Consider the following 26,026-nt stretch of genomic DNA (forward strand, 5'->3'; position numbering starts at 1 on the left):
TGAGCATCTTGCCAAGTGCTCTTGGGTACTGAAGATCTGCATATGACAAGAACTCAGAATAAGAACTTAAAATTCATTTGTAATAAAAACACCCAACATGTTATATATCTTACACACATAATTTCATTTAGTCCTTATAACAATTCTGCAAGACAGCTATGAATAGGCCCAAATGAGGACCATTAGGTTCAGAGAGAATGAGTCATCGGCCCAAGTGGCTAATGGATGAACCAGGACTATGGACCAGTCAACCTGCCAGCTGGTGCTCTTCCACTACACATGGCCTGAAGCTCCCTAACTTGACAGATGACATCATGCTTGGTTTGAAGCAGTGCCCTAGTCCCTTACATAGATTAACTTTCCTCAAAGTCTGCTCCTGGGAACACTGCTTCTGTGTAGGTCAGGGTCTTAGTTGCAAGTAAGAGAAGCCAGCTTTGGTTAAACAAAAAACGTATCACTGAAAGGACATTGGGTATCTCAGAGAATTTTGGGGAGGTCTAGAGAGACCAGCCTAAGACTAAACTTAGAAAAATAAATGCCCAAACTCATGTCATCAAACTGGCCTGATGAAACTGTGCCATCACCAGCAAGCACCACAGAGCACCCTGCAACAGGAACAGTTTTACAGCTTTCCCACATGACCACGTCCCAAATGCAAAGGAGTCAAGGAAGTTTTCTAAGTTGTCTGGGAGAAGCAGGACTGATTTGGCTACTAATCCCCAAACCCGGCAAGAGTACTCAACAGGAGCTTGGTAGATGAGACAGAAACCATGCTAAATATCCAAATATCCATGGTGAATGCTAGTAGCTATTTCACAAAATGGCAGAGGCAGAAACAGGTTTCTCTACTGCAGGACTTCTTAAGTTTGTTTTTTTTTTTAAGATTTTATTTATTTATTCATGAGAGAGAGAGAGAGAGAGAGAAAGAGGCAGAGACACAAGCAGAGGGAGAAGCAGGCTCCATGCAAGGAGCCCGATGTGGGACTTGATCCCCGGTCTCCAGGATCAGGCCCTGGGCTGAAGACGGTGCTAAACCACTGAGCCACCCGGGCTTCCCTCTTCAGAGTTTTTAATAAACTTTGGAGCGTAGGGAATCTCCAAGAGGAGGATATAATAGTTCCCAAACATTGGTGATCACAGAATCTTTATTTCTGTAACAGGTTACATGGGATGGGATGGGGTGGTAGGCTTCATCCTCAAGTGCTACCCATCTCTGCCTCCCACTAGGTATCACTCATGTGACTGCCAAAAGCTCCTACTCCCTCCTCTGGTTCCCCTAACTGAACTCTATTTCAAGAGCCCATATCTGTCGCCTGGATTGTAGCAGAGCTCCCAACTGCCTACCCATGCCATGTCCCTTCAGTCCACAGTAGTCACTATCATCGAGTGCAAATCCAGTTGTCACTTCCCTATCAAAACATTTGGTGGCTTCCCACTGTCCTCACAGTACTCCTGACCCCCGGTTCCTACTTACTTCCAGTTTAATCTCTCACCATGACCCTTCTCCAAAACTCCATGCTGTGGCCACACTCAAAAACTGTCTTGTGTGTCACCCCCCACCATCCCCCATGACCCTGCAGACCCATTTAGAAAGAACTTCTTTAGAGAGCCCAGTGTGGGCTGAACCCCCTTCCTCTGGGCATCTACACTTTTAACTTTCATAGCACTTATACCACATGCTAATTCCTCGATCAATGGTCTGTATTCCCCCACCAGTTCCAAGGGGGCAAAGTTTTCCTCAGACATTTTCTATACCTTCATACCCAATAAAGCACTTGCCACATAAATGGCAGTCTGCAAAAGTGAGGAAAGAGCACCCCTAAAACTTTCCAGTAAGACACTTTTGTCTCTCACACAATCAGGACTTGTTTAGTAACCATCATACACTAAAAATGTGCTTTTAAAATGTTTCATGATGCAGACAGACAAGATGCTCTTCCAATTTTTAGAGGATAAAAGAAAAATGAAACTGAAGAATGTAACTCGAGTTTCTATGGTTTTAGCAGGAAGAAATGACGGGAACTGTCAATGCTGAGGGCAGAGCATCCATCAGTTACAATGATTCTTAGCTCAGTCTGCATAAAATGTCAATCCAGGGGTGCCTGGCTGGCATGGTGTGAAAAACATGTGACTTGAGTTTGTCGTGAGTTCGAGTCCCACATGGGTGTAGAGATTAAAAAAAAAAAAAACTGAAAGAAAATGTCAATCAAGAATTTTGTTCTAGGGAAGCTGGAGTGGCTCAGTGGTTGAGGGTCTGCTTCTGCTCAGGGCATGATCCTGAAGTTCCAGGATCCAGTCCCACATCTTTTCCCTCTGCCTATGTCTCTGCCTGTCTCTCATGAATAAATAAAATCTTAAAAAAAAAAAAAAAAAGTTCATTCCTTCTTTTTTTTTTAAAGATTTTATTTATTTATTCATGAGAGACACAGAGAAAGAGAGAGTCAGAGACACAGGCAGAGGGAGAAGCAGGCTCCATGCAGGGAGCCCGATGTGGGACTCAATCCTGGGTCTCCAGGATCAGGCTCTGGGCTGAAGGCGGCTCTAAACCGCTGAGCCACCTGGGCTACCCCAAGAGTCCATTCCTAAAGGAGGAAAGAGCTCTTCAATCAACAGCAGTAATAGGGAATCACAAGCCTTGATGTTTTCAGTGACGCTGCTTAAAAGTTAAATACCTAGAACCATTTTAGGTTTCTTATCATTAGGGGCCAAATATCTTTTCTCTTTCCATTTAGTCCACTATTTAGGACTTTGCTTGGTTCAAAAGATAAGCAGAATTTCCTCAATTAAAATGTTGATGTTGGGTAAAGTTCCAACAGGGAATTGTTTGTTTTCTAACTTTTAGGATTTGGTTTAACAACTAGATTTACAGAGCACTGACTCTGTAGCATATGATATAAATCTGGATGGTTGGCATTACACTCATTTCATAAATGAGGAAACTAATACATAATTTGCCTAAAGTTACAAAACAAGCAAGCAGTACAACTGAGATTCAAATCCAGTCTGGAGTCAGAATCCACACTCGTAACTATCACATTCTAATGGCTCCTGAATTAAGTTCAACACACAAACAAACATCTTTTCAATCGGAGACTTGGATCCTGGTGCTAGTTCTGTCTTTAATAAGTTGTGGAGAGCCAGAATGAAGACACTCTAAACATCTGAAGATTATCTTCTCCATTTGTAATCTCTGGCTGGACTCAACCAGTAATTTCTAGATAGTGCGGAAGGGGACATGAGAGAGTAAGGGTGGTGGTAAAGAGAAGCTAACCAAATAAGGATTCTTTGTCCATTTCAACCAGAGCAGACTTTTTTGGCAAATGAATTGTTCTGCTAGAAGTATAGGGATGAAAAATCTTTGGAACAGAAGTTTCTTTCTTGGAGCCATCAGATTCCAAGCAGTCTAACATCAAGAAATCTTTGAATGCATGCAAAGTATATGTACACACACAGGTGTATTTTTCTAGGGGAGAAGAGTCAAGGCTTTCTTTTTTTTTTTTTTTTTTTTTTTTTAAGGCTTTCATTAAATATTCAAAGTAGTTGATTACTCCAAAAAGGATTAAGGACCTATAAAATCCCTCTTCTACTTTATATTCTTAGAGGAAATGGTCAATCTAAATTTATAAAGCACAATGGAGGAAACCTGCATTTCCTGATTAGGAGGCAAATGTCATCACACAACGATCAGTAGGACTATTAAAGGTAATCATAGCTTAATAAACTGATATCTACAATTGCTACTTGCTCTACTATACAGAGTTAAAGATTTCTCATTTGGAACGAGGCTGTTTCTGACACACGCGGTATGTTTTTAACATTTTTAAGCGTTACAGACTTTGCATGAATAAAGGAAAAAAGCCCGATCACTAATTATATATAAAGTATTTATTTTTATGCACATATTTACCTACAAAATTTACAGAAAATCAAACAGTGCCGAGTATATAGAATACCCTCTGATGACTTTGTAGGAGCAGAGGGTCTTATTGCTGCAGTTTCAAGAATAAAATCTTATAGATGGGAAAGCCAAGATGAACACAGTTAAGTTAAATGGTAGCCTTGTTAAAAAGTTTTTGTCCTGTGAGTGAATTTTCAGTTTTATGTTAAGTGGAATTTAAAAGACTGCTCATGAAATAATTTAAACCTTTTCAAAATCTTCTAATAAACAGGTAAAAGGCACCTCCAGTTCTTTAAAATATTTACAGCGATCCCAATAGTTTAAGATTAAGGGCAATTATAGTACAGGTGGCTAAGATGCATACACAGTATGTCATTAACACTCTCGGAACAGTGAGAATTGTAGACTCTGGTTTGGGGCGCCGCTCCCAAGTCACCCCCGTGATGGATCGGCTGATCAACTACACCCGTGCAACACTAGTGTAACAGCACGTCCACCACGGCATAAGATCCAATTATCTAAAACAAGGACTATCAAATTCCCAGACATCACATAATTTATAACTAAACTTATATATTCAGAAGCCTTTGCAGTGTTCTTAAAATTATTTTGAAAATATAAAGTATATTTAGCATTGAAGGAAAACAACCAACTGGAAACATTTACCACAAGAGTGGCTGAAGTTCACTATCTGGTTTAACAAAAATGGTTTCTCAGAACATCTATAATTTCTTACTTATAATTTCTTAATGGAGACGAGTCTTCCTCAGTTTACGCCCAATCCGATGTTTTTCTTGTATTATGATTAAAACAGAGGGGTGTGAGAATGAAAGGCACAGCTACGTGTGATAGCTGGTTTTGAAGAGCCGTGGGGATGGCAAACAGATGCTCATAAGATACTGGTGCAGAACAATGTCCACATAATGCTTCCCTCTTTGACATTGGCATTGATTTGCTATTTACAGTAGTTTGCAAAAATACGTTATAAAAACTGGATGAGGTTCTGTTTCTAAGTTTAACTTAGTAACATACAGACATACTTCATCTGCAAAAGTCTCTGCAGGGTCTGAAGTACTAAAGTGACACTAATACTGTAACACAGATAATCAAAGGTACCAAGCACGGAGGACGTGAGTCATCATCATCAAGATCATCTGAGTAAATATTGCACACTTCTTGTCAGTTGTTGCTGTGACCTTCATATATCCAACTGTAAAAGGAATCCTTTATGGCTTTTTGCTGTATCACTTATTTGAAGAAAGGCTGTTTTAGGTCCCATAATAATGAGTGCAGATTGTCACTGAACATGAGGCCTGGGTTTCAAAATGAGTTTTCCTGTCTGTAAAAATGGGGAAAAAAATTTTTTTTTTCAGTAATCAGTTCCATTAAAAAAATCACCACTTATCCATAAACTTTGAAGTGCACTTAAAAGGTACCAGAACACCTCTCTATATTCAATCAAGATTAAGCAATTAATAGTTATGTTCTCAAAGTTTTGTGTGGAGCTTTCTTTCGAAAATCTTCATTACTTTAAAACAATGTATTTGATGAACTCCCCGGTCCACTGGCTTCCCTATAAATCAGGCAATCAATCCAACGTATATAAACCAATCTATGCTCCTTGCCAAATGAAGTTTATAAAATAAACGTACTTGCGCATAAACATTTTTCCTTTTTTTTTTTTTTTTTAAAGATCTTATTTATTTATTCATGAGAGACACAGAGAGTGAGAGAGGCAGAGAGACAGGCAGAGGCAGAAGCAGGCTCCATGCAAGGAGCCCGATATGGGACTCAATCCTGGGACTCCAGGATCACGCCCTGGACCAAAGGCAGGTGCTTAACCGCTGAGCCACCCAGGCGTCCCTAAACATTTTTCCTTTACCAACACTAAATTTTTACTTTCAGATAAAAATGTAAACAAATGACTGGAGTGAACACTGACGCTTATACACTGCTGTTCAGGGTACTTCTTCTTTTTGGTAATTCCTTGATATGCAGGTAGAACTTTGATGCTATTTTTTTTTTTCACTGTTTTATTAAGGTATAATTTAAATACAGTAAGATGCTAACCCTTGCATACAGTTTAACAAGTTTTAAGAAATATATACACCCACTGCCTGAGTGGCTCAGTCAGTTAAATGTCCTACTCTTAATTCTGACACAGGTCACAATATTGAGCCCACATCAGGCTCTGTGCTCGGTGACCAGCCTGCTTGAGATTCTCTCCCTCTGCCTCTCCCTGTGCCTATATGTTAACTAGGCAAAAATCTTAATATACACACAATATACACTCACAGCCACCACCCAGAAAGTCCTTCCAGGCCCTTTTTTGGTCAATGGCAGCCCCACTCCTTATGCAGACATAACCATTTCCCAAAAATTTTGCCTGTCTGTGGTCTTTAAACAAATGGAATCAGAGTGTGTTCTTTGGCATCTACTTCTTTCACTCAATGTAATTCTGCCATTCATCTGTTACTATGTTTCAGTAATTTGTACTATTTTATACTGTTATTTTGATATAAAATATACAATATTTCACTGTAATAGACCCCATTTGTTTTATCCATGGTTTTAATCTATTAAAATTAAACTACATAAATATGATATTAATGTAATCTCATTATTAAAAAACTAGGGATGCCTGAGTGGCTCAGGGTGTGATCCCAGGGTCAGGGGATCAAATCACGCATCAGGCTCCCTATGGGGAGCCTGCTTCTCCCTCTGCCTGTGTCTCTGTCTCTCATAAATAAATAAAAATCTTAAAAAAAAAAATCAAATATGAGGGTGCTGGGATCCCTGGGTGGCGCAGCGGTTTGGCGCCTGCCTTTGGCCCAGAGCGCAATCCTGGAGACCCGGGATCGAATCCCACATCGGGCTCCCGGTGCATGGAGCCTGCTGCTCCCTCTGCCTGTGTCTCTGCCTCTCTCTCTCTCTCTCTCACTGTGTGCCTATCATAAATAAATAAAAATTAAAAAAAAAAAATTAAAAAAAAAAAATATGAGGGTGCCTGCCTGGCTCAGCCAGTGAAGCATATGACTTCTTCAAGCTCCACGTTGGGTATAGGATTACTTAAAAAAATAAACAAAAAATTAAAACAATTTTCAAATATAGATAAGTTAAAATCCTTTCCATCTATCTCAAATTCTAGCCCTCTTAAAGAAGAAACCAGTTTTAGCATGAATCCTTCCAGACTGTGTTCTATAGATTTACATTCCCATATACAAATAATAAAAAGAACTTGTGTCAGGCTCCGTGCTCATAGGGAGTCTGAGTGAGATCCTCTCCCTTTCCTGTTGCCTTTCTTCCCTGTATTCTCTCAAATAAATCAATAAATCTTAAAAAAAAAAAAAAAAATCTGGTGTTTCTAATGTGCTAAAATATGAGGGTAAAACATACCACTTGGGATTTGTTTCAAAATAATCTAATGGGGATCCCTGGGTGGCGCAGTGGTTTGGCGCCTGCCTTTGGCCCAGGGCACGATCCTGGAGACCCGGGATCGAATCCCACGTCGGGCTCCCGGTGCATGGAGCCTGCTTCTCCCTCTGCCTGTGTCTCTGCCTCTCTCTCTCTCTGTGTGTGACTATCATAAATAAATAAAAATTAAAAAAAAAAATCTAATGGAGGAAAAGTGGGCAGGGGTGCACATGAAATAAGAATGGCCATGAGCTGATTATTGTTGACACTGCCCAGTGGGTATTCATTATACTCTTTATTTTTTTGTTTGGAAATTTTCAAAATTAAAACTTTTTTATGGATAAAGAAGATATATATATATATATGCATTCATAAAAAACACACATATATACATATATAAACACAATGGAATATTATTTAGATTTAAAAAAGAATGAAATCTTGCCATTTACAACAACAGAGATGGAGCTAGAGACTATAATGCTAAGCCAAAAAGAAATAGATAAATACTGTAGAGTTTCTCTCATTGTGCCATTTAAGAAAAAAACAGGGGCGTTTGGGTGGTTCAGTTGGTTAAGCATCTGCCTTCGGCTCAAGTCATGATCATGAGTTTTAGGATCAAGCCCCACACTGGGTTCCCTGCTCAGTGGGGAGTCTGCTTCTCCCTCTGCCTCTCACCTCACTTGTGCTCTCTCTCTCTTTCAAATGAATAAAATCTTAAAAAAAAAAAAAAAAAAGCAAAGGAAGAAAAAAAGACAAATTAAGAAACAGGCCCTTAATTATGGAGAACAAACTGATGGTTACTAGTGGGGAGGTGGCAGGGGACAGTGGTGGTGGTGAAATAGGTGATGGGGCCGGGGGGTTACACTTGTTATGATGAGCATGGGATGATGTACAGAACTGCTGAATCACTATATGGTACACCTGAAACTAATATAACATTGTATATTAGTTAACTATACTGGAATTAAAAAGAAAACAGTACTGGGGAAAAAAATCTTTTAAAAAAGATACCAAATTGAGTGTATTGTTTAATAATTTCCTTCTTGTACCTAACATCATGTCTTGAAAGATCCTTGCACGTCCAAATTTATAGATTTACCATAGTTTCTTATGATGTGGCTATACAAAGCTTATTTTACCATGTCCCTGTTGAGAAACCTAAAACCTGTTTCCATTTTTTCCCTACTACAAAGAATGTTGCAACTTACTACCTCATACCTGCCTCCTTATGTGAAATGTGATGGCTCCCACCAAAGGTAGGGGTACCAAAGGTAGATGGGGAGAAGTAGAATGGTTAGGTTACGAGGCATGCCAAATTTTCATTTTATAAGAATGATGAAAACTGCTTTCCAACATGGCAATATATTCTCATCAAGTAGAGCATGGGAGTGCATCTACTCCACCACCGTACTGAAGTTTTTTTTTTTTAAAGGTTTATCTATTTATTCATGAGAGACACAGAGAGAAGCAGAGACATAGGCAGAGGGAAAAGCAGTCTCCCCACAGGGAGCCTAATGCAGTACTCAATCCCCTAACTCCAGGATTACGCTGAAGGCAGACACTCAACCGTTGAGCCAACCAGGTGTCCCACTGTACTGAAGTTTTAACTTATGTCAGTGACAGATAGGTAAGACAAACGGAAATTCAGTTTTATTGTGCATTTCCCCAATTACAAATGAGGCTATTTGCTTTCCCACATCTATGTTAAGATTTACTTTTCCCACTTTTTTTAAAAAAATATTTTATTTATTTATTCCTGAGAGAAATTTGGGGAGGGGTGGTGCAGAGACACAGGCAGAGGGAGAAACAGGCTCCATGCAGGGAGCCTGACTTGGAACTCGATCCCAGGTCTCCAGGATCACGTCGCTGAAAGTGACGCTAAACCGCTGAGCCACCCGGGCTGCCCTCCCACTTTTCAAATTTACTATTTTAAAAAAATTTTAAGTAGGTCTGGTTTCTATCCTTTGTTAGACATCTTAGAAATATTTTCTTCTTCTTTAAAAAAATTTTTTTCCAGTAATATCTATACCCAATGTGAGGCTCGAACTCATAACCCTGAGATTAAGAATCACATGTTCTTTGACTGAGGCAGCCAGCCAGATGCCACACAAATACTTCTCATCAGTGCTCACTTTCTTGCCTTTTGGTGTACAAAGTTTTCAAATATTGGTTCAATTAAAGGTATCCAAACTCTTCCATGGCAGTGTTTTTGTTTTGGGTCTTAAAAAGGAGCTTTTCTACACCAAGATCTACACCTTGGGGCACCTGGGTGGTGCAGTGGGTTGAACGTCCACTTCCTGGTTTTGATTGGGGTTGTGATCTCCAGCCCTGTGTTGGGACTCCACACTCAGCAAGGACTCTGCTTGGGTTTCTCACTCCCCGTACCACTCCCCTGACTAATGTGTGTGCATGTGCCACTCTCTCTAATAAATAAATAAATTAAAAAAAAAAAGCAGAACACATATTCATTTGTATTTTCTTCTAATGCTTTAATTATGGGATGAGTTGTCTTTTTAAATATATTTAAGACTTCATGGGACCGGGGCGGCGGGGGGGAAATCCCTGGGTGGCTCAGCGGTTTGGCACCTGCCTTTGGCCCAGGGCGCGATCCTGGAGTCCCAGGATTGAGTCTCGTGACAGGCTCCCTCATGGAGCCTGCTTCTCCCTCTGCCTGTGTCTCTACCTCTCATGAATAAATAAAATCTTAAAAAAAAAAAAAAAAAATCAAAGTGTTTAGTCTTTATTCTCTTCACTGATCCAGGGGCCTCCTGCCTTAATTTTTTTTTTTTTTTTTTTGCTCTTTATTCTAGTTTTCTAAACTAGGTGTTATTTAATAGTTTTTTTTTTAACTGAAGGTAAAAATACCTTTATAAATAAGCAAATCAAATCTGTGACACACTCTTATCTTAAAATGCCTATATGGGGATCCCTGGGTGGCGCAGCGGTTTGGCGCCTGCCTTTGGCCCAGGGCGCGATCCTGGAGACCCGGGATCAAATCCCATGTCGGGCTCCCGGTGCATGGAGCCTGCTTCTCCCTCTGCCTGTGTCTCTGCCTCTCTCTCTCTCTCTCTCTCTCTGTGACTATCATAAATATTAAAAAAAAAAAAAAGAAAAACGTTAAAAATAAATAAATAAAATGCCTATATGTTATTAATTTTAAAAACACGGTCGGTTTGTAAATCCTAGGGACGCCTGGGTGGCTCAGCAGTTGAGCATCTGCCTTTGACTCACGGTATCATCCCAGAGTCCCAGGATTGAGCCCCACATCGGGCTTCCTGCTTGGAGTCTGCATCTCCCTCTGCTGCTCTCTCTGCCTCTCTCTCTCTGTGTGTGTGTGTCTCTCATGAATAAATGAATAAAATCTTTAAAAAAACAAAAATAAAATAAAATCCTACATACAGAGTACCATTAGAGTTTACAAATCCAACACCCAACAAGCCATTTTTAGCCAATAATGACCACTCTATATATAGTTTAAGATGACTTCAATCAGGTTCATGAGTTCAAGCGCCACATTGGGCATAGAGCTTACTTAAAAAAAAAATTACAGTCAACTCTATCAGTTGAACTGTATGATACTACAGATTATTAGATGCACCTCAATTTCTGAGATGTAAACATGGGTATTAGGATCAATGCTATAAGAATATTTCCACTATTAATCCATGTAACTTATCAAAGCCTGCTTTATTTAAGCCAAAAGATTTCAAAAAAAGAAAAAAAAGATTTCAGTCTTTTCATGCACATGTATAATTTTCTAATATAAGCAATACTCACATCATCACAAGACATATTGTATTCTGCTAATACAGTTCGACATCGAGCAGCTATACTGAAAAAACGTGGTCAAAGGAAAATTTATCATATGAAGAATAAGCTTTTAAAACAACATCTAGATGATCAAGAAGGTGCTTTAATTTTACTCAGAGAATAAAAGTCAATTCTGATAAAGGATACATTGATGGTGCAACAACCCTCTTGTGTATTCCAGCAAAGAACAAGCCTATTAGAGTGATACAGCTAATGGTGAAAAACGGGTGATTCCATAATGATGTGAAGAAAGACACCTGGAAAAGAAAAGTTTGAAACATAAAAATGTTTAAAATCTCAGAATACTAATTCTTACCTCCCCACTTGTGCATAAATATATGTAACATTTGAATCATCTGAAATATGAAGATTTGAATAATTTAAAATAATCCCAGTTGTTTAGCTGTGTCATAAAAATAGAAATGTTTCATATCTTTAATGTAGCAAAATAATATAGCAATGTTCCCTCTATTCATTCCAAAGAGTTGAACCATTACAAATTCATTCTTATAATCAAAAACCAAAGGGCACATGAGATGAAGACTGGATGTTATACTTACTATATGTTGACAAACTGAATTTAAATAAAAATTTTTAAAATTAAAAAAAAAATCAAAAAACATCCTACCAAAAATATTTACTGAACCCTTCCTGATAAGAAGCAATTTAAAAAGCACAAGACTAGGACACCTGACTGGCTCAACGGAATGTGTGACTCCTGATCTCGGGGTTTTGAGCTCAAGACTGATTTTGAGTATAGAGACTAGTAAAAAAACAAAACAAAAATAAAACTTAAAACAAAGTACAGGATTGGGGTGTCTGGCCAGCTCAGTTGGTAGAATATATCTCTGGATCTCAGGGTTGTGAGTTGAAGCCCCACGTTGGGCATAAAGATTACATACATACATACATACATACATACATATATAAAAGCACAAGATTAAGTTCCACAACAGTAGAGATGCTGTCATGTGCATCACTGTTTTCCCAACATCTGAAACAGTGCTTAGCAAACATAGGTGCTCAACCAATACTGTTGAGTGAGTGCAGATGAAGGAGGTCTCTGATCTGAAGTCAATGAATACACAAAAGTGATCTAGTTACTCTCCCTGTTAAAAAGTTTCTTTATGAGAATTGGGTAGACTCTGCCATTCATAGCCTGGTCCCAATCTAACCATCTCCTGCTGCATCTGCATAGACGCTACCATATTCCTTCTCTCCTCTTATGTGGAGACTCATCCCTCCCTCCCTCTCTGTGGGAGCAAAAAATGAGTGGTTTTGAAGCTACTGAAATTTATTTTTTATTTTATTTTTATTTTTAAAAAATTTTATTTATTTATTCATGAGAAACACAGAGAGGAGAGAGAAGGGGGCAGAGACACAGGCAGAGGGAGAAGCAGGCTCCATGCAGGGAGCCCGATGTGGGACTCGATCCCGGGTCTCCAGAATCACCTAAACCGCTGAGCCACCCAGGCTGCCCAAAGCTACTGAAATTTAAATGGCCAGATGACACTCAAGCAGGGAAAGATGATTAGTAGCTATCTATAAAGAACGAGGGTTTAGGGGTACCTGGGTGGCTCAGTCAGAAGAGCATGTGGCTCTTGATCTTGGGGTTGTTTGAGCCCACATGAGGTACAGAGATTACTTAAATAAAACTTAAAAGGGGGTGCTGGTGGCTCACTCAGTCAAGTGTCTGACTCTTAGTTACAGCTCGGGTCATATTCTCAGGGTTGTGAGATCGAGCTCCACGTGCTCAGTGGTGTGTCTGCTTCAGATTCTCTCTCTCCCTCTGCCCCTTCCCCTGCTCATCTCTTTCTCTCTCTAAAACAAATAAATAAATCTTAAAAAAAGAAAAAAAAAGAAAAGGAAAAAAGAGTGTTTAAGAGAAACAAAGAGCTGATTTCAGATCTGGGCATAATCAGATGATAGCAAGAAATAAGACAACATGAATATGGTGGAGATAAGGGTCCAGGATCCAGGACTGGAACAAGAATGGGCACTGAAGGCTGGGGAACAGAACTGTAGACTGAAGGAGAGATGATGTTTAGAGTCTGGAAAAAGAAATCAGATGGACCAGGAACTGAATGAGAGCAACAGAATTAAGCCAGAGGCATCGATACTCCACTCTCATACCAAGAGATGTGTACATATTTCAAGACTGAGAGCTAAACTTATAAAAAGCACCAGGTAGCTAGCCCAGCATGCTATCGGTTAAATAAATTTGTCAAATGAAGAAACGAGAGGCTGAAAACATCAGGAGGGAAGAAGCTCCCCGAAGGATGAAATTCTGAAAAAAAAGTTAATATTCCAGAGGAATGTCTTCTTAAAACTTTAATTCCCAAAGGCCAGCTAGATTTCACATGGCCTGCACAGTGTAAGCACATATAGTGTCTTATGTGTTAATTTTATTTAGATCCGTCAACATCAGCCGTCTTTCCTCCATGGCAATAATCAACTACATCTAGGTATCAGTTTCCCCCCTTTAGATCAGGCATTCATGTGCTTTCCAGTTTGCTCTGTTGCTTCTCTCCTTGGGTTCTTCCAGATAGTCATCATGCACTGGCTTTTGAGTCTGCAACTCTTGCTACAGAAACAATTGCTGTTTAAAACTCCTATCAGCTTTGAGGTTATTAAATACTGAAATAAAGAGCTAACCCTTAGGCTAATAGTTATATTCTCACCTAATTTAGAAAATTACATTAACTACAGAGTTTTGGGCCTATTTCAAATTACATTTAATTCTGTGTTTTATTAAGATCTCAACTAGCTGAAATCAGCTTATATTTTTCCCAATTAGAAGTCAGATTCATTTCCCAAGATAGACCTTTTCAATCTTCTTGCCAGCCTCCTTACTCTTCCCCTGAAGATGAGTACCAAGCACAGCCCTAAGATCAGACTTTTATAAATCAACACACAAGAGAGTTTCCTATCTGCCATAAAAACTCTTCTATTAACGCAAAATTCCATCACCAAATTCCCCTACCTCCTATTCTTTTATAGCTCCACCCCAATGGATTAAGTCAGGGAGACTACATGCTAAATAAATAAATCCCTGGCTGCCTGAAATGCCATTTGGACTGCTGACAAAAGCTTTGCTATTAGGTTTTTCTTCTGTATAACCTAACAAGTTATAAATAAAGCTACTGGAAATAGTCTACCTAATTACAGTTTTAAAAAGGATGTGGGTTTAAGATTTAAGAAAATGACATTATTATTATTACCTAAATAAAGCTGCACCAAGGGAAAAAACTTCACTGAAAAATTAGAGACTACTGTTGCTCTAATAAAACAAACAAACACCTCAGTTTGAAATTAAGGCACAAGTTAGTAGAAAGAAGTAGAATTCTGAAAAACATGCTATCAGATTTCATCAAAGGATGCTTCGAGAAATAACATTATGAAATTTTTTATTGCATTTGGTAGACGGATGTTCTTGTACAGTGCCCAATGGGAGATCTCTTAGTGTTTCCTATATTAAATTTCAGGCAGGAAATTTTTTTGAGATAAATGTGGAGAACAAAACCTTTGCTAGCTTATGGAACTCATACATGTGTTCTTTTCACAAAGTAGAAAAACCATGGAACGGTGACTTTATTGATCAGGTAACTCAGAGACTAATTTATAACTCAGTTTGGGCAAGTGTGGTGTCCCACATGGCCTTGTCTGTGACCCGGTTTCCTTCCTGTTTTTGACCCTCTAGTCTAATTGTCTCTTATCCACCATCTTGACTTTTTATTACATTAATATTTTGCTATTTTATCATAGGTCTCCCGCAAAGTCATCTCAAATGCTTTGTGGGATAAAGAAAGGTCCTACCAAAGATTAGTCTTAGAAGAAAATGGTATTTTACAATTTTCTAAAGCTGGCACACACGATACTAAATGGACAAAGGAGAATAAAGACAATGTTTACACTGAAATAGGTAAAAATGTGTGACGATGGCATATGTAAAATGATATGCAAAAAGTTCAGAAATGAATGAGAAGTAGCATAGTGTTATTTCTCACGCATTTTTCCTTGTAAAAGATACTTATCTACAGTGGCCAAAGTTTTTCTTAATCAAATTAATATAAAGCATATATTTAATATACTGTTCAATATCACTACTAGTAATAATAGGAAGCATCTGAGTAATACTTTACAATGAACAAAGCACTGCTACATTATCTCATTTAATCCATTAAAGATTTTAAATCAAAACTTCTACCTTTTGTGTCTCGGGATCTATTAACCAGTTCCAGGCACCAGTAGCTGTACAGACAGATACCACTATAAGAAGCACTGATGAAAGATAAACACGAAATTAGTAAGGAAATAAGCTGTTAATAAATTTATACTAATACCACCAGTTCCTAATAAATGACAGCCAAAGGATGCAGCACTTTATTAAATGGAAAATGCATTCGACTGAGGAATTAAGAAACTTGCTGTATGACCTTCGGGAATTCTCTTTAAATACTGTGAACCTCAGTAATTGAGGATGATATTGTCCCTATTATTACTTCAGTCAGAACTTACCAAGATTTATGAAATCAAAAGCCGTAGGAACTTTGGATGGCTTTGTGCTGATTTTGCAGATCTTGTAAATTTAAATTAAAAAACAAAAACAAAAAACAAACAAAAAAACACCTCTCATTTTCTACTGTAAACAAACCAAACAAAGACTCTTTTATGAACGCACTGTCTGACTAGAGGATTTTGCTGGAAGACAACTGCTTGCATTGAGTTAAACATCCGTTGGTGTGATCAGGAATGTGGAGTACCAGATTTTCTTCAGAGACTTAAAGGAAGATCAGGGTAGAAATCTGACAGTAGAGCTCAGTAAAGTTTTTCTCCCCACTAAGCTAGAATTATTTTAAGAATTCTAAATAGATCCTAAGCAAAACATAAGAATGAATGGTATAGAGGCACCTGGTTGACTTAGTTGGTGAAGCGTGTGACTCTTGATCTCAGGGTTGTAGGTCTGAGCCCCATGCTGGGTATAAATTACTTAAAAAGTAAAATCTGGGCAGCTCAGCGGTTTAGTGCTGCCTTCAGCCCAGGGCATGATCCTGGAGACCCAGGATCGAGTCCAGTGTCGGGCTCCCTGCATGGAGCCTGCTTCTCCCCCTCTGCCTGTGTCTCCGCCTCTCCCTCTCTCTGTCTCTCCCGAATAAATAAATAAAATCTTAAAAAAAAAAAAAAAAAAAAAAAAAGTAAAATCTTAGGAGTGCCTGGATGGCTCAGTCAGTTAAGCATCTGTCTGCCTTCAGCTCAGGTATGATCTCAGGGTCCTGGGATTGAGCCCTGCATTGCATCAAGCTTCCTGCTCAGCGAGAAGCCTTCTTCTCCCTCTGCTCCCCCACCCCACTTGTGCTCTCTCTACCTTGCTCACTCTCCCTCGCAAATAAATAAATAAAATCTTAAAAAATTTTTAAAAAAGGTAATAAATGGTACTACTAGAAAATAATAAAGGGGCACCAAGTCCTAGTTAACATTCTGGGTATTAAGTTACTGTCCTTCAGTTAGGACACATACAGTTTTAAAACATAAAGATCAAGATTCAAAAAGCAACTTAACCTAGAAGTCCTAGTGATATTCTTTTAGAAGAGGCAAATCACAGGAAAACAATCTCATTTTAGGTATTTAAGTACACAATCAAAATTTTAAAATTACATTCTCAGCTCAGATTAAACTCAATTTCTCATAAAGCTGTGTTTCCAATAAGCAATGCACTACACAGACTGTTCTTTTGAAAAATGAAGCAAAATCAAACTCAAACTCACTGGAAGAGACCTCATACACATACTTTTGATTGGTATATTAATCAAGCTGATTTATATGTAACCACTGAGACCATGAATCACAGAAAAAGTAAAGTAAATTCACTGTCTTATATTTTATGAGATACCACTGGATCATTTTAAAAGATTTTCAAGTAGTAGTGAAATAAGGTTTTGGGAGGATTCTTCCCTAAACCAAGGTATCTGAAAAAAATCACTCTTTGTAAATTCTGACATATCAGAATTCTCAGAGCATATGAATGAAACTTTGCAGATAGATCTAAGAAAAATATCACAAAAAATCCTGACACAGAAAAAAGTTCCTAACTTCAATAGTGCTCTTTGGTCCCACAAACTGAATTATACTGTGAAATAAAGTACGTATTCAACATGTGCTGTTGTACTTCCCTTTTGACAAGAAGTTCAATCATACACATCCAAGAAACTAAGACTGGTCCCAACACAAGTTAGCAAAACATTTTGTTTGCTAAGGTCATCACTTGCATTTCCTAAGTATTTCCACTGAGCAATCATCTCAATTCTTTCAAATCATATTTTATAGTAGTCACGACATTTTGAGTAGACAATTATAACATGAATTTGTTTTCTACGATATACTGCAAAGCAATACAATCATGCTCTACTAAAATCGACCAAGGGTAATTTCATAACCTTGGCAGGTATATGTTAAATAGGATTTTCCTTGGGGCACCAGGGTGGCTCAGTCAGTTAAGTAGTTGCCTTTTGCTCAGGTCATGATCTCAGGGTCTTGGGATCAAGCCCAGCATCTCAGGTCTCTGCTCAGCAGGGAGCCTGATTCTCCCTCTGCTTCGGCTCTCTCACTGGTGCCCGCGCTCTCTCCCTCCCTCTCTAATAAAAACCTTTGGAAAAAAAAATATGATTTTCCTTAACAGAACTTTATTTCAAAAGTTTGTAGGCAAATTTAAAAATTGCTAAGCAGGGCAGCCTGTGTGGCTCAGCGGTTGAGCGCCATCTTCAGCCCAGGGCCTGATCCTGGGCACCCAGGATGGAGTCCCGTGTCAGGCTCCTTGCATGGAACCTGCTTCTCTCTCTGCCTGTTGTCTCTACCTCTCTCTCTCTCTGTGTCTCTCATGAATAAATAAATAAAATCTTTTAAAAACAAAACAAAATTGCTAAACAAGTTCCTGAAATCACATGTCATTTATCAATATGTAATATTTAATTAAAAAACTGTATGTATTTTAATGGAAAAATGAAAACCCAACCATACAAAATATATGTTCTTTTAGCATGGGCAGTTCCTTTTCCTAAAGATTTCTTTGGTGGGAGTGCCTGGCTGGCTCAGGCCGTAGAGCCTTTGACTTTTGATCTCAAGGCTGTGTGTTCGAATGCCACATTGGGTGTAGAAATTACTTAAAAATAAAATCTTAAGGGGGATCCCTGGGTGGCGCAGCGGTTTGGCACCTGCCTTTGGCCCAGGGCGCGATCCTGGAGGCCCGGGATCGAATCCCACATCGGGCTCCGGGTGCATGGAGCCTGCTTCTCCCTCTGCCTGTGTCTCTGCCTCTCTCTCTCTCTCTCTCTCTGTATGACTATCATAAATAAATAATAATAACAAAAAATTTTTTTTAAATAAAATCTTAAAAAAATTTTTTTTCTTTAGGATGCAATATTTACAAAGTCAAATAAATTTAAAACCGTTAAAACAAAGGAAATCTCATGGTTTAGTAAAGCATTTGTTAGTCAAAACTCTTACACAAAAGCAAATCATTGTTAGGCAGGGATAAAAGTACCAATTGTGGGTTTATTTTCTCTGGGGGGGGGAAAAAAACATTCAAGAACTTACTTCTCCAACGTCCAGTGGCAGGTTGCAAACAGTGAATATATTCTGTAAGTCTTCTCTCAAAAGCCTTGAGATCTAGGTAAAAAGATTTCAATTTTCCAATTAGCCCCTCTGACTAGTTTGAATCTCTTAAGATGACGTTTCAGATATACTCTAACTGCTTCAGGTCTTCACACAGCAGCTCACACGTTTCACTGCACTGTCTACTTCGCTTCCTAGGACAGCTCTGAGTACCGGACAAAACCATCAGGTTTCTTCGATTCCAATTTCGCCTATAAGGAAACTGGTCCGCTTTTAGGAGCTTCGTAACGTGCCGCGTGGACCGGCCGCGGCAGCGCCGAGAGCCAGCACCCTGGGGGTGCCAACACAAGGAGCCCAGCCAGGTCGAGCGACCCTGCGGGGGCCCAGAGCTGTCCGTTAGCACGACGTCTGCCCTGACGGCGGAGTCCGACGGGGTCTGCCGTTCCGAGTTCTAGCGCCCGGTTTTACTTAGGGGCTGTGCCGGGTGTCGGGTCCTTCTGCATTTCCCACGCGGCTGCGGGGGGCTGCGGAAAGGCGCCCTCCCCCCCCCCGCAGGTCACAGGTGGCCGCGGCGGCGCCGGGACCTGCCGACGGGCGGGGCCACCATCCCGCGGTCGCGCCTTCTAACTTCAGGAGCCCGATCGCACGGCCGTGACGCGGCGGCTGACCAGAAGCCGCAGCAGGAACGACGGTGCAACTCCCGGGGTCACCGCAATAAAATCAAGCAAACGACGGACACGCAAAAGCGCAAAACGCAAGACGCTGGCTAATGAATAAAAAGCAAACGTAGGCGTCGCGAGGGGCTCCCGGGCGCCCACCCACGTCCGGCCGGCCCGCCCGCCTCCCCCCGGCCCCCGGCCCCCTGCCCGCCTCCCCGCGGCCCCCGGCACATCCTTCGCGCCCCCCCGGCCCGCCCGCCTCCCCGCGGCGCCCGGCCCCCCAGCCCATCCTTCGAGGCCCCCCGGCCCCCGGCCCGCCTCCCCGCGGCCCCCGACCCATCCTTCGCGGCCTCCTCTCCCCGGGGCGGGGTCTCCGCGACTCCAACCCCTCCGGAGCCCCGCCAGCTTCCGGGAAGCGCCCGGCCCACCCCGGAGGCCCACCGTACCTTCCGCCTGCTCCAGCGAGTTCATGTCGGGCGGCAGCTCCGGTCACTGCCGCGGCCCCGTCCGCATCGCAGCTCCGCGGCCCCCGCCCGGCCCGCAGCGCCAACTCCCACCTCTAACCGCTTCCCTCCGCCCCTCCGCGTCGCACCGCCCCTTGCTTACACCCGCTACGCTCATTGGGCATCTCTGCCCGACCCCGCAACTAAGACGAGTTCCTATTGGCTAGCTCCATGCACCGGCCTCGGGGCCCGGCGTCGGACGGTCAGCCGGAGGGACCAAGAACTGCCGGCGGCCGGGCTGCTGTAACGCTGGCGCCGCCTCCTGCCTCGGGGAGGAACTGCAGCCTCTCCGAGCCAGCTCGCTCGTCAGTCCATTCTTAGTTTTCCTGCCTGGTTCTTTGATTCTTCAGATATTTATTGAGCGCCCTTCACCTTCCGGGCAGTGTTCGGGTTGTTGACGCGGAGCAGAGAAATGAACGAGCTAGCTCTCTCCTCCAGGACTCAAGAGGATACAGAACTAACTAGAAGCCAAATAATGGATTTAGGTTAGAGTACCTCTTTCCTTCCTTATTAACCCAACTCCAAAATAAATAAATAAATAAAAATAAATAATAAATAATAAATAAAATAAATAAAACAAAATAATAAAATAAATAACCCAATCCTTAAATAGGCAATCCTCCCTTGGTTACTTTTTTCTCACATTACCCAACTTTCCGAAAGTTACCAACTTTCATAAATCATAAAGAAGGCAAAGTATGAGCCCAAATACCTAGAACTTGAAAAAAAAATCTGCAACGTATTAACTACATTTATAGTTAAAATGCTTCTTGTTCATTTCCTTATGATCATTCATTCATTCAACTACTATTTATTGCAAAAAAAAAACCCTATTTATTGCATGGTGTTCTAGGCACTGTATTTTATCAGGATACAGTTATAAGCAAGATAGAGGAGATTCCCATCCTATTGCAGCAGCAGGCGATAAACATGAAAATAAGTAATGCGACTCTTTTTATTTATTTATTTATTTATTTATTTATTTAGCAATGTGACTCTTGATCTTGGGGTCCTGAGCTCCAACATGGTGGTAGATATAGAGTTTACTTTTAAAAAAAATAACAGGCGGGTAGCCCGGTGGCTTAGCGGTTTAGCGCTGCCTTCAGCCCAGGGTGTGATCCTGGAGACCCGGGGTCGAGTCCCGCATCGGGCTCCCTGCATAGAGTCTGCTTGTGTTTCTGCCTCTCTCTCTCTCTCTCTCATTCGCTGTGTCTCTAATAAATAAATAAAATCTTTAATAAAAAAATAACATGCAAATAAGTAATTGTTTTCAGATAAAGATAGTTGTATGAAGGAACTAAGTCATGCCATACAGTGAGCTAAAGGGAGAAATAAATAATAAATTTAACACTAAAGTCAAACTATCCATTTTCACTTCTTGCTCAATGCTCCACTTTTTCCATCTCTCAGTCTTGTTCATCATGTTTTCCTTTGGCATCCAGCAGTGCTTAGAAAATGGTTGGTATTCTGTTATATTATAGGCTTTCTTGGGTAAGATCCTTGGAAGTTAAGGTGTGAGGCAGACTGATGAATAAGACAGTACAAAACTTTGATAAGTGATAAGTGGGAGCTTTGTGAAGTTGACTTCAAAAGAGACCATTTGGGAGGTTGGTTGACTCAGTGGGTGGAGCTTGTAACTCTCAATCTTTTTTTTTTTTTTCTCATTAAACTTTTGTTTTAATGGGTCTCAAAATTCTGTGACGGATTTTTGGTCAAGTTGTTTCCATTAAAAAATACTGATTTTAAAAACTAATAACTTAAAACTGCCACACACGCACACACACACAAAAAAATGGTCCACAAAACATTCTCCTTTCCTTCTGAAGGTTTTACGATGCATTGTTATCATTAACCAGTCTTTTACTATTAAACTTAAATGGCCAATTGACACAAACAGTTCTGAGACCGTTCTTCCACCACTGATTAAGACTGGGGTGGCAGGTATTGGGGATAATATTCATTTAGCCTTCTGAGCTTTCTGGGCAGACTTGGTGACTTTGCCAGCTCCAGCTGCCTTCTTGTCCACTGCGTTGATGACACCCACAGCAACCGTCTGTCTTGTGTCACGAACAGCAAAACGACCAGAGGAGGATAGTCAGAGAAGCTCTCAACACACATAAATTTGCCAGGAACCATATCAACAATGGCAGCTTCCCCGGAGTTCAAGAACTTGGGACCATCTTCCAGCTTCTTTCCAGAACGACGATCTATCTTTTCCTTCAGCTCAGCAAACTTGCAAGCAATGTGAGCTGTGTGGCAATGCAGCACAGGTGCATATCCAGCACTGATTTGGCCTGGATGGTTCAGGATAATCACCTGAGCTGTGAAGCCAGCTGCTTCCACTGGTGGGTCATTTTTGCTGTCACCAGCCACGCTGCCACAACGAACATCTTTGACAGATACGTTCTTGACATTGAAGCCCACATTGTCCCCAGGAAGAGCCTCACTCAAAGCTTCATGGTGCATTTCAACAGACTTTACTTCAGTTGTAACTTGACTGGAGCAAAGGTGACCACCATACCAGGCTTAAGAACACCAGTCTCCACTCAACCCACTGGTACAGTACCAATACCACCAATTTTGTAGACGTCTTGGAGAGGAAGACGCAAGGGCTTATCAGTTGGACGAGCTGGTGGCAGAATGCAATCCAGGGCTTCAAGCAGTGTGGTTCCGCTGGTATTCCCATCTTTACGGGTGACTTTCCATCCCTTGAACCAAGGCATGTTAGCACTTGGCTCTAGCATGTTGTCACCATTCCAACCAGAAATTGGCACAAATGCTACTGTGTCGGGGTTGTAGCCATGTAACTCTGAATCTTGAGTTGTGAGTTCGAGCTCCATGTCGGGTGTAGCGATTGCTTAAATAATCTTAGAAAAAAAGAGAAAAGAAAAAGAGACCTTCGAATTGCAGGTCTTTTGCTTGCCTGACAAGAGGCAAGAGCTTGGGACAACAGAAAGAAGACCAAAGACTGTCTCCTGGGTTCTCCTTCTCCTCTTTCATTTGCAACTGCGCTCAAATAAGTGTGAAATGTGTCTTTGAAAGGGTGCACATTCTAGCTCATCACTGGCATCTACATGTATGGATTATAGGGGCTAGGAGGCAGTATAGGAGGAGAAGAGGAAAATGGACCTCATAGTCAGGTTAAGATATTGGGAACCCAAGGTACTGGGGAGACAAAAGAGTATAGATTTGTAAAAACATCTTATCGATGAGATTTGGCAAGAAGATAGTCAACAAGTACTTTAGGAATACATGTTCAGGCTGAACAGGCCTGAAAGTAAAATAAAACATAAACTGGGAATGCAAAGATATCTACAACCAACTCCTGCCCTCTGTAAGGGTAGAGTTCAGTGTAAAACAGAAGATAAAACACCAGACTCTGAAATCATCACTGAGGAGATGAAGATCCACTCTGAAGAGGGATGTCCACTACAAGAGCTGAAGTTTGTTTTATTTTACTAGGGGGTCTGGCACTACACCTTTTATAGTTCAGGAGTGCAACTTAAAAACCTATAACAATAGAACAGCTTGGAGCCCAAGGATATACATCAAACTCATTTCAGAGATGAGTTCATAGATGAGCTGTTGAAGTGATCAATTCCAAACCTGTAACTGGAGTTATTATTGACCTTTCTCTCTCTCTTCTTCTACATGGTACATCAGATCACAGCAAACCGCGTTGGCTCTGCCCTCAACATATATTTAAACTTTAACAGCTTCTCACTACTTCTACCGCAACCACTCTGGTCCAAACCATCATATAACCTGGATTTATAGATAGAATTTCAAAAATCTATCTCCAGGGAGATCCCTGGGTGGCTCAGCGATTTGGCGCCTGCCTTTTGCCCAGGGCATGATCCTGGAGTCCCAGGATCGAGTCCCACGTCAGGCTCCCTGCATGGAGCCTGCTTCTCCCTCTGCCTATGTCTCTGCCTCTCTCTCTCTCTCTCTCTGTCTCTCATGAATAAATAAATAAAATCTAAAACAAAACATATAAATAAACTCTTAAAAAAAATGATTGCCATGCTGTGTACATCAGGTCCCCAGGACTCATACATCCTATAACCAGACATTTGTATCTTATTATCAACCCCGCTCCATTCCCACCTCCAGCGCCTGCTATTATTTAAACAAATAACTGTGGCTGAGGACGTAGAGCAATTGGAACCCTTGTTGGTGGGAATAGAAATGGTGCAGTTGCGGGGCACCTGGGTCGTTCAGTAGGTTAAGCTTCTGCCTTCGTCTCAGGTCATGAACCTGGGGTGGAACTTTGCACCAGGCTCCCTACTCAGCAGAGAGCCTGCTTCTCCCTCTCCCTCTGCCTGCAGCTCCCCCTGCTTGTGCTCTCTCTCTTTCTCTGTCAAATAAAATAAATAAATAAATAAATAAATAAATAAATAAATAAATAAATATTTTTATAAAGAAGAGGAAATGGTGCAGTTGCTATGGAGAACAGTATGGCAATTCCTCAAAAAAAAAAAAAAAAAAAAAGATTCACAATTGAGGCGCCTGGGTGGCTCAGTCAGTTAAGCATTCAACTCATGATTTTGGATCAGGTGGTGACCTCAAGGTTGTGGAACCAAGCCTGCATAGGGCTCTGTGTTCAGCATCGAGTCTCCTTGTCCCTCTCCTTCTGATCCTCTCTTGCGTGCACTCTCTCTCTCTCAAATAAATAAATAAAATCATTTTTAAAAATGATGCAAGATAGCCAGAAGGTAGAAATGATCCAGGTGTCCATGGACAAATGAAAGGGTGAGCAAAATACTGTATATCCTTGGAATATCAATCAACATTAAAAAGGAAGGAAATTCTGATGGGTGAAACTTGATGACTTCACACTAACTGTAATAAGCCAGTTACACAAAGACAAATACTATATGGTTCCACTCACACAAGGTACCTAGAGTAGTCCAATTTATAGAGGCAGAAAATATCTAGAGATGCATAGAGGCAGTAGTTGCACAACAGTGTCAATGTTCTTAATGCCACTGATCCGTATACTTTCAAATGGTCAAGATGGTAATTGTATGTGTATTTTATCAAGACTTAAGAAATAAAAACAGGTGCTTGGCTGGCTCAGTTGGAGGAGCATGCGACTCTTAATCTCGGAGTCATGAGTTTGAGCCCTACTTTAGGTGTAGAGATAACTTAAATAAAATTTAAATTAAAACTAAAAAACATAACAAACTATCATCAAAAAATATTTTACTGCTCTCTCATTAGATTAGATCTTTCCTCGGACTGTAGCAACTTCCTCTTTCACAAAAGGATTTCTCACTCTGTCCTTAGACCCTCTTACCTCCTCAGTTTCTGGAAAATGTATCAAAAAGGCTTTGGTAAAGAGTTATCAACTGAGAACTAATTTTCTGTGGTCCTCTTTCACTTAGAGACAACTTATTTAACCCAATACACTAAAAAACAATTGGGACACATTGCGAGGTCAGTAAATTTAAATACATCTTGGCTATTGTTTTTGCTAATAGTTTTTAAAAAGTAAAAAAGCTTTTATCTTAGGGCATACCTTAAATATATTTTCATCAGAAGGAACTGATTGAGCTTATTTAATTTTTTTTATTTTTTTTATTTTTTGAGCTTATTTAATTTATAAACATTCTTCACTGTTGACTCTGATTGTCAAAACCGGTCTTTATGGTAAAACCAATCAGCGAGATCACACTTCGTTTGTGCCAGAAACCTTACTTACTTCCTTTTTCAATGCAAATCCCCGAGAAAATCAAAACGAGCCAAAACTGCTTTTATCCAAAACAGTCCTTCATTCTTAACAGAAATCTGCACAAGACAAGAAAGCCAGGAATGTAGGATGGATTTAATGAGCCTTGTTTTTTAGGAGGCTTCCGAGGTGCCCCATTTCAAATAAGTTGCCTTCAGGGCACCAGGCTGGCTCAGTCAGTTAAGTTTGCGACTTTTGATCTTAGGGTTATAGGAATCATTTAAAAATAAAATCTTTAATAAAAAAATAATAAGGTTCCCTGATTGCCCCCCCCCCCCCATCTTTCCCTGCCTAGGGCCTTGCCCCATTGTAATTCAGAGTGGCTGGAGATAGACCTTTCTTTTGTAAAGTGAGCTTTCGGGAGATTGCTAGAGAGGAGAACCACAGTCCCAGAGCAATG

General features: G+C 40.6%; 1 protein-coding gene across 2 annotated transcripts; it reads right to left on the reverse strand.

The window, feature by feature from the left end:
• Positions 1–3,867: 3,867 nt before the first annotated feature.
• Positions 3,868–19,989, reverse strand: CNEP1R1 (CTD nuclear envelope phosphatase 1 regulatory subunit 1). Of its 2 annotated transcripts, none has more exons than XM_026011724.2 (6): positions 19,839–19,989; positions 18,716–18,787; positions 15,333–15,406; positions 11,273–11,382; positions 11,093–11,147; positions 3,868–5,237 (listed from the first exon to the last, which is right to left on the reverse strand). In XM_026011724.2, exons 1-6 carry the CDS (start codon positions 19,861–19,863, stop codon positions 5,196–5,198), a joined length of 378 nt encoding a protein of 125 aa, XP_025867509.1. In that variant the 5' UTR covers positions 19,864–19,989; the 3' UTR covers positions 3,868–5,195. The 2 variants fall into 2 exon arrangements, with proteins under 2 accessions (XP_025867509.1, XP_072606374.1); XM_072750273.1 differs by having other exon boundaries at positions 11,093–11,142; positions 19,839–19,970.
• Positions 19,990–26,026: the final 6,037 nt, after the last annotated feature.

This window comes from Vulpes vulpes, chromosome 2, assembly GCF_048418805.1.
Source record: "Vulpes vulpes isolate BD-2025 chromosome 2, VulVul3, whole genome shotgun sequence".
NCBI lineage: Eukaryota > Metazoa > Chordata > Mammalia > Carnivora > Canidae > Vulpes > Vulpes vulpes.